At 42.2% G+C, this 14,915-nt stretch overlaps 1 protein-coding gene across 1 annotated transcript in view; it reads left to right on the top strand.

Moving 5' to 3' along the window:
- Positions 1–11,232: 11,232 nt before the first annotated feature.
- The window catches only part of AGPAT5 (1-acylglycerol-3-phosphate O-acyltransferase 5), a gene marked incomplete at its 3' end in the record, with an annotated part of 56,525 nt that continues 52,842 nt past the window's right edge, over positions 11,233–14,915 (top strand). Inside the window, exon 1 of the mRNA XM_081997178.1 lies at positions 11,233–11,805. Within this exon, the coding sequence (XP_081853304.1) occupies positions 11,587–11,805 (219 nt within the window). The 5' untranslated portion in view covers positions 11,233–11,586. The remainder of the gene's footprint in view (positions 11,806–14,915) is intronic.

Below are 14,915 nucleotides of genomic sequence, written 5' to 3' on the forward strand. Positions count from 1 at the left end.
ACCAAAAAAGGAACAGAGACTAGGAAAGGACCACCTCGGTCATCAAATCCCAGTTGTCTCCTATCTCAGGAACATGTCATTTATAAATTTACCAAGCTCCGTCTTAAAACTACTTAGCCTTTGTTGCCCCTCTACACCTATTGGGAAGCTCTCATTTCCAAGAGATAAGATTCTATCATCTAACAGAAATACCTAGTATTAAACCTTCAGTGCATCGACTTGCATTTTGCACAATTGCATTTAAACCCATTTCCATTTCTCCAGTTTTTGTCTACCCTGTTAACCATCGGTGTTTTGCCTTCCCTGCATCAGGAAGGGTGTAAATTTAAGAAGCTTATTTGATACACAAGAACTGTATTATCATTCTGCTGATAAACAGAAAATGCTCTACTATCCTAGCAAGGTTACAGTGACCTTGCTTGTTAGTTCGGAAAGGAAAATATGCATGTTCTTTCCATTAAATGATTGTGCCAGCATCTTCTGCTAGAATTGAAGTGCAAAGTTAAATTGCAATCATACATCACCACAGGATTACAAAAGGAAGTGTTGAGGTCATTTTCACAAATGTAATTTTGTAGCCAAAAAAAATTCCACTGTATTGACCCATATAATTTTAACCTAATAAATTAATGTAAGAAGCAGTATGGTTAAGAATAACTTAGAAAAAGAACTGGCAAAAAAAGTAACAGATAAAAACATAAGTAAGGCTGATTTTCTGTAGCTTTCATATTTCTGGAAATTCTGTCTCTAGCTTAACTGTCAACCATGTCAAAATGAAGAAGATAAGCAACTTAGAAAAACAGGAACGATAACTTTATTTCTCTTGTAAGTAGGCCTGTAGCTTTCATAATAATGTCATTGTGTCCACATGTGAACCTAGCAAGAGGAACCAGCATGCCCCAGGCACTAGTCTGAATGGCCATTGCCATTATGGGCAAATGTTCCTGCCTCCTCTGTCCTCACCCAGCTACTCAGCTTTGTGCCATTAGAAAATAACAATAGCACTATTTTTTTTTTTGCCACTAATTCTTGTGGCAAAGCCGTTACAGAAAGCATTTGATAGTATCAGGCTCAAGAGCAGTCTTTGAGGAACTCTGCTTTCACACTAGTTCTCTTTTCTCTTTAGCCAGTTCCTCACCTTGCCTACAGTTCTAACACTAATCTTCAGGCTCTCCACCTTAATTATTAATTTTCCATATGGCATGAATCAGGTCCTCTAGAGAAGCTGACAATTCTATTGCATTTTTTCAGTTACGTTAATAAAGAAAGAAATCAAGTTTTTCTGGCTTGAGCTACTGCTGCCAAATGTAATTTGTATTTTATCCTCTTTTACGGCAGCTTTAGTCTCTTTAATCATTTTTTCCATCAAAAATAGATTTTAAAGTCCTGTGAAGTCAGACTGACAGACTGTCCAGAGTACCTTTCCTAAATATAGCACTATGCATTGATATAATTGAAACCTTGCAAGCTGCAGAATCAATGTTATCTGTTTTCTTCATGCACACAGCACATTCTGCCTACCCTCAGGAGACCATGAGAGCCCTGCTGATAGCCGAGCAGTAATTTAAAAAGTCAATAAATTCCTCCATTTTAAGTAGGTTAATGAGAAATGAATAAATTTTATATTGCCCAAAGTAGAATTGGATAACTTCACTTACTTGCATTTACTCCAGATTATATTACCAATCACTGTTGTACCTGCGTGGCAGGTCTCTGCAAGCCCCTTTGTGCACTAAGAACGTAATTTCTGCGGCCTGTGATGTTGACTTCCAGCTACGTTTCTAACTTCTCTTTTCCAGTCTGAGAGGAGGAGCTAGGCATATGTCATAAAGAGTAGGTCTATGGTATATTATGTCCTCAGTTTTAGAGTCCACAGTATATGTGGGAGATCGTCCTTCCTTATTCTACTGCAGCCATCTTTGAGAGAACAACACTGCTCTTTCTTTTATTTCAGGATGTCTTCTCAGGTAGAATACCAGTGGTCTTGGGTCTTCATACATGGTTTATCATATTGATTCTCCCTTTCTGGCTGCTTGGGTCTTATCTCTCCAAGCAAAAGCATTTGTAAAACATGAAATAATTATTCTGTTCTGTTCTGTTCTGGGGAGGTTTTCAAACTTGGGATTTAAGAAGTTAACAAAACAGGGAGAGTCAAGAAAAAACCAAGTAATATGAGAAGAGATTTAGAAATTGTGGCACAAATAAAAGATGGAAGAAATTTGATTTGCTTTCTGCAGGGTAAAGAAGACTGAAGAGTCTTCAGGGAAGAAGTCTGGTAATAACCTTCGTAAAAGATGTAAAAGACTGACTAAGCATGTTTGAGCTTTTCTTAATGCAAGGGGCCTGAAGTGTATAATCTCTTGAGATGTGTCAGTTTTGCATTTCTATGCTTTTGTCTCAAGACAGAAGGTCATTACCAATGTCACCAATAGACATTTTGGGCCTGGCGATTTCACCATCAGTGCCTTTAAGCATTGAGATGGTTGTTTTCATGCATGTATCTGCATATAAACTGTTTTATTTTTCTTGAGTAGTTCTTTGCAGGATACAGAGATAAAGATGGCCTAAAGCCAAAGAGGTGGCAACCCTCTCCTCTGTAACATCTGTTAATTCACAAATTACAGTTGAACATACATAGAATTGTGACTTTGCATGTGTGCATCTTCTGTGAAGTCTTTGACTGCTGTATGTCTCAGATTATTCCTTTGGAGATGAACAGAGATTAGTTTTGCTGATACTGGATATATTATTAAAACATTATGTATATTACCCTTCTTTTTGGTATTACAATGTCAGGTAAGGACATCACCTTCCCGTTAGAGGGTAAGGGTATCACCTGCCTTTACAGGAAGAAGGAGTAGGTAGAGTGAAGATCAGCCAACTACTTCCACCTCTATTCTCACACCAGGGTCCCATCCGTAGGCAAATGGGTTGAGCAACATGTCTAGCATTGTGAGGCTGGAAACTCTGATGAAAGTATTGTATGAGGCAGTGAAAGGACTGACTGTAACTGCTGTGTTAGTCTTCTTTCTACATGGTTTATCGCTTCTTAAACAGAGGGCTATGCTTCTCCTGGTCTTATGCAATGTACCAGCATTAAAACAAAAGACAGTCCTGCTCTGAAAAGCTGCATAGAGAAGGGTAACTTTGTTTTGCAGAAAACTCTGTTATTGCAGAATATGGTTCCTTTCTGTTGGGAACAATCCCCTATTTAGAAAAAAAGGCGTGAAACTGTGGCTCCAGGGAACTGGCGGTGAACTGCCCCAGAGCCATGAGCAGTGGGAGTCCCCACACAGCAGGCTGCCCCACAGCTGTGGACACCGAGAGCTCCAGCTATCAAGGAAGAATGAGCCTGGAAGCCCTGAGAGCCACAGCTCCCGGCACTTCCCAGATCTCTGCCAAGGAACCAGGTCAGCAAGCTGTCAGGAAGCTGGGTAGGGTTCTCATTGAAACAGTAGATTTTGATGAGTCAGCAAATGGTCAATTAAAAACATGTCAGAATTTTTCCAACCAGCTCTACTCACAATCTAAACAAATAAAGGGTGTGGGGAGGAAATACTGTCCTTATTTTATACCAGAGGGACTGAGGCACAGAAACATGAAATAACTTATGCCAGGTGCTATAGAAAGTCTACAGTCAGGAGGCAGACTTAAATTCCATGCTGTCCCTTAATCACAAGAGTATCCTTCCTCTAAACTTAATTAATTTGGCATTACAATGACCTTGTAAGGTAAGTATTACTTTCATTTTATAAACGGGAAACCAAAATAACTTGTACAACAGCAGATAGGAAGCCTGTATCTGTGCCAGGGCTTGAACCCAATGTTCCTAAAGCTGCTAAGCTTTAGTAGCAAGCCTACCTGTTTCTATCATGGGCAAGGTACACAGACAATATACAGTCAATCTTGGATGAACTTACTTACCTAACCATACTAATTGCAGCGATGGTATAGATTCCTACAGCAAAATACTTCTGTGCTATAGTCTTGTTATACTGAAGCCATACTGTCCATACAAAAATGCTGTTTTACTATGAATAAAGCCCTCTTAGGTGGTTAGTGGATAGTACAGAACTGAAGCTTTATACAGAAGGAGGTACCTAATGCTTCCCTAAACACTCATATATACAGTTCAACTTGCTTTCCCGGTTCTGCTAAATATGAGCAGCTATATCTATACCTAGGCACACCACATAAGCCCTTCTCACACCTTTTATGATCCCAGGTTTCTTAGGCTTCTGTATGTAAATATTAACTTGTCCTTCAGCTAAATTTCCACTTTGAACACAGCCCTAATTGTAGACAAGAACTGTAGCATCACCTGGTATTAAAGTCAGTTCAGTTTTTATTAATAGATTTTAATTTCAAATGTCAAGGGGCTTTTCTTTGCTGTCTTGTCTATGCCTATTTTAAAATTTGGGGTTGAAATTTCCTAAACTGCATTCTTTTAGGGAACTACTTTTGGCCTTTGGACAGAAATTTGAAATTTGATAAGGTAGTGAGTAGCATTTAAGATATGGACATGTCTTCTGCTGCTACTATGAAAATCAGATCAAATTTGTCGAAGTCACAGACCTTTGATAAATCTCTTTGCAAGTGCATAATAGAGAACCCAGACTTTACCAACTAAAATGCACAAATCCTGTTCTCTCTTAACAGGCTGTATAGATGGTGTCCTTTCCAAGAGACAGCATGCTGCGTCCCCTTCGGGCTGTCCAAGGCCCAGCCGGAGGGAGGTAACAGGCTGTGCCACGGTACCTTACGTCTGCCATTCTCTCCGTGCCCTCCCTGCCGGCACCTGAGTGCCACAGAGGAAGAGGCCACCCAAGTTACACACAAAGGGAGTAAGAGCTTGACCAAAAGAGGGGAAAAAGGCAAAACTAAAACTGCCTGGTCAAGGGTGAAGCTGTGACTGTGAAGCGCTGTGGAAAGACTGGACTGTGACCAAGTAGGCAGGAAGCAAAAATTAGAATCGCTCAACCAAAGAGACTTTGACATACAGAAGAGGGGATAACAGGATTACGAGTTCTCGAGGGAAATTAAGAGCAAACTAGTATTCACTAGGAAAAAGAGACTGACATTGTGTGAGAAATGTGAATGGGATGCACAGGAGTCATGGGAGTAGAATTAGCTAGGTTTGCCTGGGAAGGAGATTGGGAAAAAAGCATGTAGAGACAGAGCAGGGCTGAGAACAAAGCATGCATTTTGGAAGGGAGACTGAGTTTGATGGGTGAAGGCTGAAACTGGGTAAAGACTCTAAAAAGAGGAGGCAGATGAAAGGCAACAGGGATCCAGCTTGATGCAGAAGAGTCTGTGTTCATTAAAACACTCTTTCCTCTATGATCTGTAAAGAGTCTTGAAGAATCACCATTTCTCTAGGGCCACCAAATACATTTTAGAACCATTGGCAAAGTGCGTTTTTCCCCCTTTACTAGGTTGGTTTATTGAATGGTGACATATTATACTAGACCTGTAGCAGAGAAGCTGAAAGTTATTTTTATGGATAAATCCTATGAAAGTGAACATAATGTCTCACATGAAAATTCAGGATGTATTTTTGGTAAAAGAAGAATCACTTGCAAAGTGAAATCTTAGAAGTTAGCAAATGCCATAGGTAACACTGCCTATGCTTGCACGATAGAAGTTATAGAATAACTTTCATATGGGGCACAATTGAGTAAAAGTCATTCTGGGAAACAGCCAGCCTAGAGTGGATATTATAGAGATCTGTAAGAATCATGAATGGCACAAATAAGAGAGTGGAAAGGGATTTTCTGTCTCTCAATACAAGCTCCAAGGTATATAAAATGAAACTCCAATGAGGCAAGGTTCAAAACAAAAAGAGATGATTCTACTGTTTGCCCAAGGTTGTTGTGGAGGCTAAAAGCCAATACAGGTAAAGGGAAGAAAGGATAGGTACATGTAGGATAAATCTGTTGGTGATTACACTGTGTATATAGAAGTCATACTTGCCTCTAGACCTTGAAACACAAATGGAAGGCTTGGAGAAGGCTGGGAGAACATGGGAGATGTTTGCTCTGTTCTTACTTCTGTATCTCTCATTCTTATTGATTTGTAGAGGGGAAAAGTATAGCCAGATCCTCAAGAAGAGATTTCATAGGAGGCAGAGAAGGAGTGAAACCTGCCTCAATTAATGTACAGCTGAACTTGAGTTTCCCCTTCACTGCAAGGGCATGATGCAGAAGAAGAACCATGCCCACTGTCACCCCGGGACATAAGATGGAAAATGCTCTTGTGGGCCATGGAATTATCCCAGAACACAAGCTGGCCCACTGGATTTCCTCACCATTTTCTATTGGTAAAAGACATAGTCTCTGGGTAGGACATGAGGGTGAGGAATGGAACGTGCATGTAAACATGTTTCTGAGGTGGACCAGCTAGATATTGTACAGCCTTGTCATGTTGTGTGTGAGGGGCAGCCAAGGAATCCCAACGGACAGAGGCACAAGAATGAGCCCTGCAAGGCCAGAGTCAGGGATGGACAGGAACTAATACAAGTCTCACCAAAGATTGGAGAGGATCACAGAACTCAAGGAAGTCTTCATCTCCTAGAGCAAACATGGAGAGATGCAGAAGGTTATGACCACTGTTAGAGAAAAGGGACACATCTAAAATAGTTCACTTGTCTAAACTAGTCTAACTGTAATCTAAACTAGCCTACCAGTAATCTAATCTAATTATTTTTATACATTGCATTAAACAATTGCTAAGTAAATGCATCTTCAACATAAGAGATGCTCATTATTCTTACCCTGCAGGTCACCCTCCTCAGTGGTGGCAGGTACGAGTTTGACACCCTCAACAAACTGAATCCATGTCTAATACAGTTCTCTGTCCATGCCAGTGGAAATAGGAGGTGATGTTGGCATCTTCTCTCACCACATTTTAAAAAGTGCGTTACCAAACTCTTGGAGAGAGACCTGTGGCTTGTGGATCTCAAGTTGACAGAGGTGTTTCTGAAATCCAGAATGAGGTCCTGTGAGGCTGTACTTAGGCCACAACGCCATCCTCAGCATGTCCTTTTACCTGACTTTACACAAATACACATTGAGCCTGCTAATTTTAATCAACTTTCTGCTCAGACTGATTGCTGTGGATCCTATTCTATGCTGCTTAGCTCTCTGTGTGTCATATACTGCATAGAAAGCCTAGCTACCCACTCAAGAGTCCTGGACCCCAGGAATTCAGGTGCTTAAATCCTTATTTGGATCTAGTCCTTTGGCCTTAATATCTGTGCCTCGTTTCTCAACACATGTAAACAAAGGTAATACCAATAAATCATCTCCCAGGATGTTGTTGGAGATAAGACTACCTGTAAAGGTTTAAATTCCAGACCTTGAGGCACTCTGATTTGTATCTAATGTTATCTGGCTTTGCTTAGACTAATTGATAATTACAGTGAGTGGGTGACAGAATTGTGAAACACCATTGTGTGACTAGCACTACGAGAAAATCCCTTAACGTTCAGAGTTGGCGCTTAGCGACTCAGTTTATGGTTCCTTCTAGAGGTACAGTCACTGGTATTTTTCACTATAAGATGAAAGTCTGGTATTTTTCCAGAGTTTGGTGAGTTTGGCCACTTTAGAGGCCACTGGCAGAAGAACCTAACACTGGAATAATCTGGTTCACACCAAATAATTATGCTTAACAGACTGCACTCCTTAGGCATGGCAGACTGATTTTTTCCAAAATTGCAAGCTTGTTTTGTCTTTTACATTTCAAGGTTGTTCTACAGAAGAAAATAATATCTGAACAGGTTTGAAGTCTTAACTTCCTAAATAGAGTCCTAATCACCCTAAATGGAGTGATTTTGCTTCTTCCAGATGAAAATAAAATGACTAGGAATAAATTCTGCTGATTGACTGGCTTTTCAGTTAAAGGAGGTGTAATTAGGGCCTATGCTGCCATAGGACTAGAAATTACAAATTGTAGCAAGGATCAGAATATTTTTCTTCTTTTGCCTTTGTAGTCTAGAATGTGAAAGACCAATATTCAAATTCCTGCGGCACAATTCAGAACGATCAAGGATAAAAAGTGCCTATGAATCAAGTGAAGCAACGACTTGGTGGCAGTGTCCCAGGTCTAATCATTGGGCCTATTCATTTCTTTAAGTGAAAAGTTTGGGTTTCATTCACTTGCAGACATTTCAACACCGTATTACCATATCATACTGATATAATTATACTAGGAAATTAAACAAGCCCTAAGCCTTAGTACAAGAGACTCTATACTTTTTGTGTGACTAAAAACTAAAACAGTATCTATACATTTGATAACATATACTTGATAAAGAGAAGAATCCGTATTAAAAGAGACTGTTGAAAATATCAAATGATTAAAAGCAGAAATGAAGTGTGTGAACGTGTGTGTGTGTGTGTGGTGTGGGATGGTGACAGATTAAGAATGCGAAAAAGCATCAAATGGAAGAAAAAATAAAATTCAAATATTAGTGTGACAAAAAAGGAAAAAGAAGGGGCATGTTAAAAACATGTTAAATATAAAATACAGCAAAGTCAAGTAGTCTTACTTAGTCATTGGTACTATAGGAGGAAAAAAAAACGTTCAAAGGAATCGAGGGGAAACCATTCTTAAACTGGTAAAGATATTTCTTTTTATATATAAGCCTAATGAATTGAAGGACCTCAGTGCTCATTTTTATCACTGGGGTAAAGGCCTGAGTTAGATGCAAGATAGAAAGAGCCATCTATGTAGGATAGCAATGTATATAAATGCATATACAAAAGGACCCCACAAACCCTAAACTGAAAGAATATTATTGTCTGCAAAGTCAACCACTTAAATACATCAAGAAATGCCAGATTAAGACTGTATGTCTGAGTTAGTTAAACTATGAGATTAGGTACTACTTTTCCACTAGACTTCTATTGCATTTGGTGCACAGAATGTGCATTGTTTCTTGATGAGCTTGATATTTTATTTTCCTTTTCGTTCAAGGTGTGTCTTCAGTTCTTATTTGTCACATAATAGTCAAGCTGTCCTCCAGAGCCAGAACTGTGCATTTCTCCAGATTTTGTAATCATTATAACATCCGAGTTCTTCAAAAAGATGAGTGGATTTATAGTCCTGTAAGGAAAGATATGATTTTACATATATGGAATCAGAGGCCCCAAGTTCCTTCCTTGATATGAAGATTTTATCTGTTTCACATTGTCACTGCAACTCATCTCTTCAGGCTGTTCACTGAGTCTTTAACCCTATCTCACAAGCTCATATTCTGCCTTAAGTGCAGCCAGTTGAATTTTCCTGTATTTTCCCAATCCTCCAACACTTCCCAGTCCACTGTTTATTTTACAGACTGCTAATCTACATTTTCCACTCCAGATTGCAGTCTCATTAGCCAAACACACCTGGTTGCTCTGAATCCTAGTCTCTCTCTGAAGTTGCCTTTGTGAAGCAGCAGGTCTGGATCCACTCTCCAACCCATCCTGCCATTCCAGCCACACCAGAGCACTCATTCCTACATATCTGGCTCTGTTCGCTGGCATCAGCTTTTCCTTCTCTGTGTTGTCTTGGATTACTTTCTCCTCCCTGTATTGTGGTGAATTACTTTCTCTTCCATGTGGCCATGTCATAGGCATCACAAAACAGAAACTTCCTCCTCAATTTTCTGTCTGCTCTAAGCAGACTAATTTTGCTGATTCTCAGCTGAGAGAGTTGGCCTGGAGAAGAGAAGGCTCCAGGGAGACCTTATTGCAGCCTTCCAGTACTTAAAAGGGGCTTATAAGAAAGATGGGGACAGACTTTTTAGCAGGGCCTGTTGCGATAGGACAAGGGGTAATGGTTTTAAACTAAAAGAGGGTAGATTTAGACTAGATACAAGGAAGAAATTTTTTACAATGCAGGTGGTGAAACACTGGCACATGTTGCCCAGAGAGGTGGTAGATGCCCCATCCCTGGAAACATTCCAGGTCAGGTTGGATGGGGCTCTGAGCAACATGATCTAGTTGACGATGTCCCTGCTCATGGCAGGGGGGTTGGACTAGATGACCTTAAAAGGTCCCTTCCAGCCCAAACTATTCTATGATTCTATGAAATTTGCTGCCAAAAGAAGCCATGATGGGGAAAGTGCCTCTACTCTGGTAGTCCTGAGCCAAGGGTAGTGCATGCAGTTGCTGAGAGAGGACAGAAATGTATGTACTGATCAAGACATGGGATCCTGACAGAAAAGCTGTCATCACTCCTCCTGCCTTCCACCCCCAGCTTCAGGAAGGGGCAAGGAATTAAAGTCCATTTAGTCTTGTTAGGGACAGAGAATTTACAATGCATGTCAAACAGAAGTTCTCACTGCAGAGCACAGGACCGCTGCGGTGGTTCAAAGAGAATATTGCCACAGTACTTCAACTTAATATCATTCCCCAGTCTTATTTTGGTGAACTATCCAGGGTACAATTTTCAACAGACATTAAAAAACAGCTAACATGAGGCAAACAACAGCAAAGGACAAAGCTCATCCCAGTTACAGCTTGGCAAAGGAAACAGAATCTTAGCAGAAGGTACTGAGCATCCACTTCTTTTAAAAGAATGAGATCTTCACAAGCTTCAGGATAAAACAATTTAAAAAACAAAACCCCATGGAATAAAAACTTCACTATGGGCTACAGCTTAGTAAGAAACTCCCTTTGGGAAGGTTATGGCACTGTTGTTTTCTACAAGGCTTCTTGCAGTTTCTTCAAAAGCAGCTGGTGCACCCGGCCGCTGCTGTCAGCAGGCTGCTGGGGTCCGAAGGATGCGAAGCAGGCAGCTGCCCGCGTTTGGGAGAACCTGGGGGAGCCGAGACGCACACCGGCCAGCACGAAATGCAGACAAGCCCCCGACCATCACTGCGGTTGTAGCTGGCAGCAGTAATAAATAGAATTTTCTTAGTGCTCCACTTTGGATTCATGACAGAAAGTGTGTGTGTGGGGAAGTAATTTTCTTCTAATTTACGCTATGCTCAGTTAAAATTAATGCTAATTATCCCTACTCAATTACAAGCGCGGGTGCCTCATTTCGCATGGTGCCGTGGAGCCCTCCACCACACCACGAGGGAGCGGCCCGCAGGCCGCACCGGCGGGCTGCTGTAGCCATTTACTGCGCGCCGGGGCCCGAGTGGGGATGAATGGGGGACGAGGACAGAGCCCCGGGCCTCCCCGTGGGCGGGCGACCGGACCGGTCGAGGCCCGGACAGCTGCGGCGGCTGCTCCAGTGGTAGCAGCGCATCCCGCCCCGTCAGGCCGCGGCCGAGGCGGAGCCACCGCAGCGCCCGCCCGTCCCGGAAGTCCCCCCGCAGACGCCGAGGGGCCGCCTTCCTGCCGGCGCGGCTCCGCCTCCGAGCGGGCAATATGGTGGCAGAGGCGGCGCGGGGGGAGCCGTGAGCCGGTGCCCGCTCCCGCGCTTCTTTCCCTCTTTCCTTCCCTCCTTGCTGCCGCCGTCCGCCGCTCCTTCCCCGCTCGCCTGGCGGGTCTGCCCGGCGCGGCCGGCGATGCGGTCGGCGGGGCTGCCTGCCTGTGTGTGAGCGCGCCGCCCATGTGGGTGTCCCGGTGAGGCCGGGGGGGCAGCGGCAAGATGCTGCTGTCGCTGGTGCTGCACACCTACTCCATGCGCTACGTCTTGCCCGCCGCCGTCATGATGGGCACGGCGCCCACCTACGTGCTGGCTTGGGGCGCCTGGCGCCTGCTCTCCGCTGTGCTACCCGCCCGCTTCTACCGCGAGGTGGACGACCGCCTCTACACCATCTACCAGAGCATGGTGCTCTTCTTCTTCGAGAACTACACGGGCGTGCAGGTGAGCCGGGCGGGGCTGGGGGGGGGGCGGGCTTCGGCCTGGCGGCCCTCCGGTAGCCGGCAGCCGTTGGGGACCGGGCGTCGGTGATGTCGGGCACGGGCCCGCGGCTCTCGGCTTGCCTCCCGGCCGGCGCCAGCCCCCGCTTTGCCTCTCCTCGGGCCGCTCCGGCAGGCGGGACGCAGCTGGCCTCGCCGGGCCCGCCCGCCGCCATGTGCGGTCCGCGGGGAGGAAGCGGCCGCCGCCAGCAGGTGCGGGCCGTGGCCTTTCCTCGGCGGCACCGGCGGCGGACCCGCAGAGGACGGCCGTGTTTCGCAGAAGCTGTTGCTGCTCTGGTGATGCTTTTCACGGAGTATTGGTGTTGTGTTCGTTTTGCAGGTGGGGAAAACGGAAGGGATGCGACACCGGTCGTGCTCTGTCAGCACTCGAGCGGCAGCCTCCTTTGCACACTTGAACGCTGTGGCCTGTGTTGCACATCTGTAGTATTAAATTGGTGGTAGATAAGAGAGCTGTAGTCAACTATAATTGTATTTAATACATCTACGAGTTTTTAATAAATAGATTACTTAACCTCTGAATTGTTGCAGCAGCCAAGTTCTCGTGCAGTCTACCCACTGTCAGTCCTTGGCCCTTAAGTTTTGGGTCAGCTGTGGATTGTGATTATTCAGTATCTCAGAAACTGAAGTCCAAGGTTTCAGGTTAATAAGTCGGAATTGGAGGCATCGCTTGCGTGACCAGAGTGGTGTTTGCTTTCAAATAGTAATACTTCACTTAGGAAGCATTAAATGTTTGAAAGGTTATATATTTGTCTGCAATTTGAAAAGTAAATGAGGAAACTTTTAATTCTACATTTTTAAAAGTAATTATGTAAGTGACAGGTGTTTACTGTGCCTGACTTTCAAAGTTGCCTGAATATACAGAAGTGTGTTTGAAGTTAGTGTCAATGGTAGGTGCTTGACAGTAGGAATAACAAGTGCTTACATGTTGACTGGCAGGTGACAGAGCTGGTACAAATAGGCCCTTTATATTTACAGCTAAAGCATTTGTCCACTCTCTTATGAAGCATTTATTTCAAAATCAGGCTAGGTGTCCCCTAATTTCCACCCTTGAGCTGCAGTTGTAGGCCTCATTTCATACCGGCTCTCATGAAAACCCTCAAAGCCAGGTAAAGATGGAAGAATTGCACAGTTTGACGTCAGGGTAAATAGAACGAATACAAAATGGAAGTGAAATAATCTTTTAGTGGTAATTAGTTTTCGATTCAGCTTGTAACTCCTGTAACTTCACCTTTTGCATCTGTCCAAATTATTTCACTTGTGTTTTACATACCTGTTTTAAAAAATAAGAAAAACGGAAGAGGGAGCAGTAGTTTGCAGATAAGTACTTGCTGTTTTGTCTGCCTTCCTTTTTGTGTGGCATCTTTATTGTAGGTATCTTGATGTGTAGTGACACACCTTGATCTTTAGCTACTGAAAGTAGCAGTAGTTTAATTCAACCCATTCTAAGAATGAGAGCCAAAAATCAATATGGAAATTGTAACAGAAAAATTACTCAGATTTCCTGCATATAGTGTACATGGAGTAGCAACCACTTTGAACTTTTGATAAGAACTTTTATCAAAAAAAAATGCCTGTGACATAAAGGTACAGAAAGGAAAATGCTAAACCAAAGAAACAAAAAGGCAACCATTGTCTGTTGATGTCTGTTCTTTTGTTGCATTTGTAAAACTTCATACAGAAAAAAAATAATGGTGGGAGACAGTACAGATGATCACTTAGGACAATATTAAAATAGAGAAGCTTTGTCACAGTGAGCAACAGATGATATTAAGAGAAGAGGAGATGATATATGCAAAGCTGAAATACAGGATAACAGAAACAAGAGAGACCACAAAACCCACATGGCATATGTCATAGGATGAGTAAAATAGTAACTGAGACAAAGTTAAATAAAAACTTGGAAAACATGATACATACGTAGAGAGGTAAGAGGTAGAATCCTCAAAATTCATGCATCATTTAACTGGAAGATACCATCCATTTGTTTAAGGAGGAGAAACAGGATGTCCTTTCAGACCTACTCTTGGGAGCGCTGAGCATGTTTAACTTGAAACTCAAGTGGAAAGTTAAGCATGTGCCTGAGTGTTTGAGATTGGGATCGTAACCTGAGAGCTACTGTGAATTGGCTGTTTTAAGGCATGTAATTAGATGCAGCAGTGTAGTATCATTAAACTTAATCCCAAAAAACAATGCAAGAATAGTAACTTGCATGGCTTCATAAGCAGTTGTAGGGCTTTACCAGCATTAAGGCATTGTAATGGCCATGGGAGGGAGGAATTCAGCATATCTTTCAAGTCTATTAATTTATTAAATCAATTGAAGTGTGTTGGGATTTTTCTTTTTTTTGGTAACTGGATAAATGAGGGGCCAGCAAACTCATCCATCGGAGTACCGGAACTTGTTGCATAGTCTCACTGAAGTCATTAGGATTATACAGATGCTTAAGTGACTTTCTGAATTAAAGCCTTGAGTTACTTTTTCTTAACATTGCCACCTATATAAAAAGTCTTTAATGTTAGGTACTGTTTAGCATTCTTTGGTTTATTATGCTTAGTGTACTTGTGTTTTTTCAATATGATAACACTCCAAGGCAGTTGTGAATAGCTGAGATGTCTGACCTTAAAATAATAATTTTGTTGAAATTCCCAGTAATGTGAGTGGGGCCTTAATAGAATAAAACTTATTTGGGTCATAAATGTAGATTATTTTGTGACTAAATGAAATACTAATGTATCTTGGATATTTACTTTTTTTAATTTATCTATCAGGAAGTGATGCTTCTTTGTATCATTTGCTATTAGTCCATCAAGTATCTAAATTAGTCTCCCCCTCATGACTGTATGCACAAATGTATTTTTCTACTTTTTTTATCCTCCTTGACTTGGATGTTTTTAGCCAACTTTTTAAAAATAAAAATCCTAGTTCATAATAGGAAGGCATTTTATCTTTGTAGCAAATGCTTTTCAGTTGTGAAATGTCACTACATAAGGTGATAACCTGAACTATGTGACAGAAAATCTTGGCATTCCCTTTCTTTTAAGTATTTGACTTGAT

Source organism: Phaethon aethereus (genome assembly GCF_964289735.1).
Source record: "Phaethon aethereus genome assembly, chromosome: 3".
NCBI lineage: Eukaryota > Metazoa > Chordata > Aves > Phaethontiformes > Phaethontidae > Phaethon > Phaethon aethereus.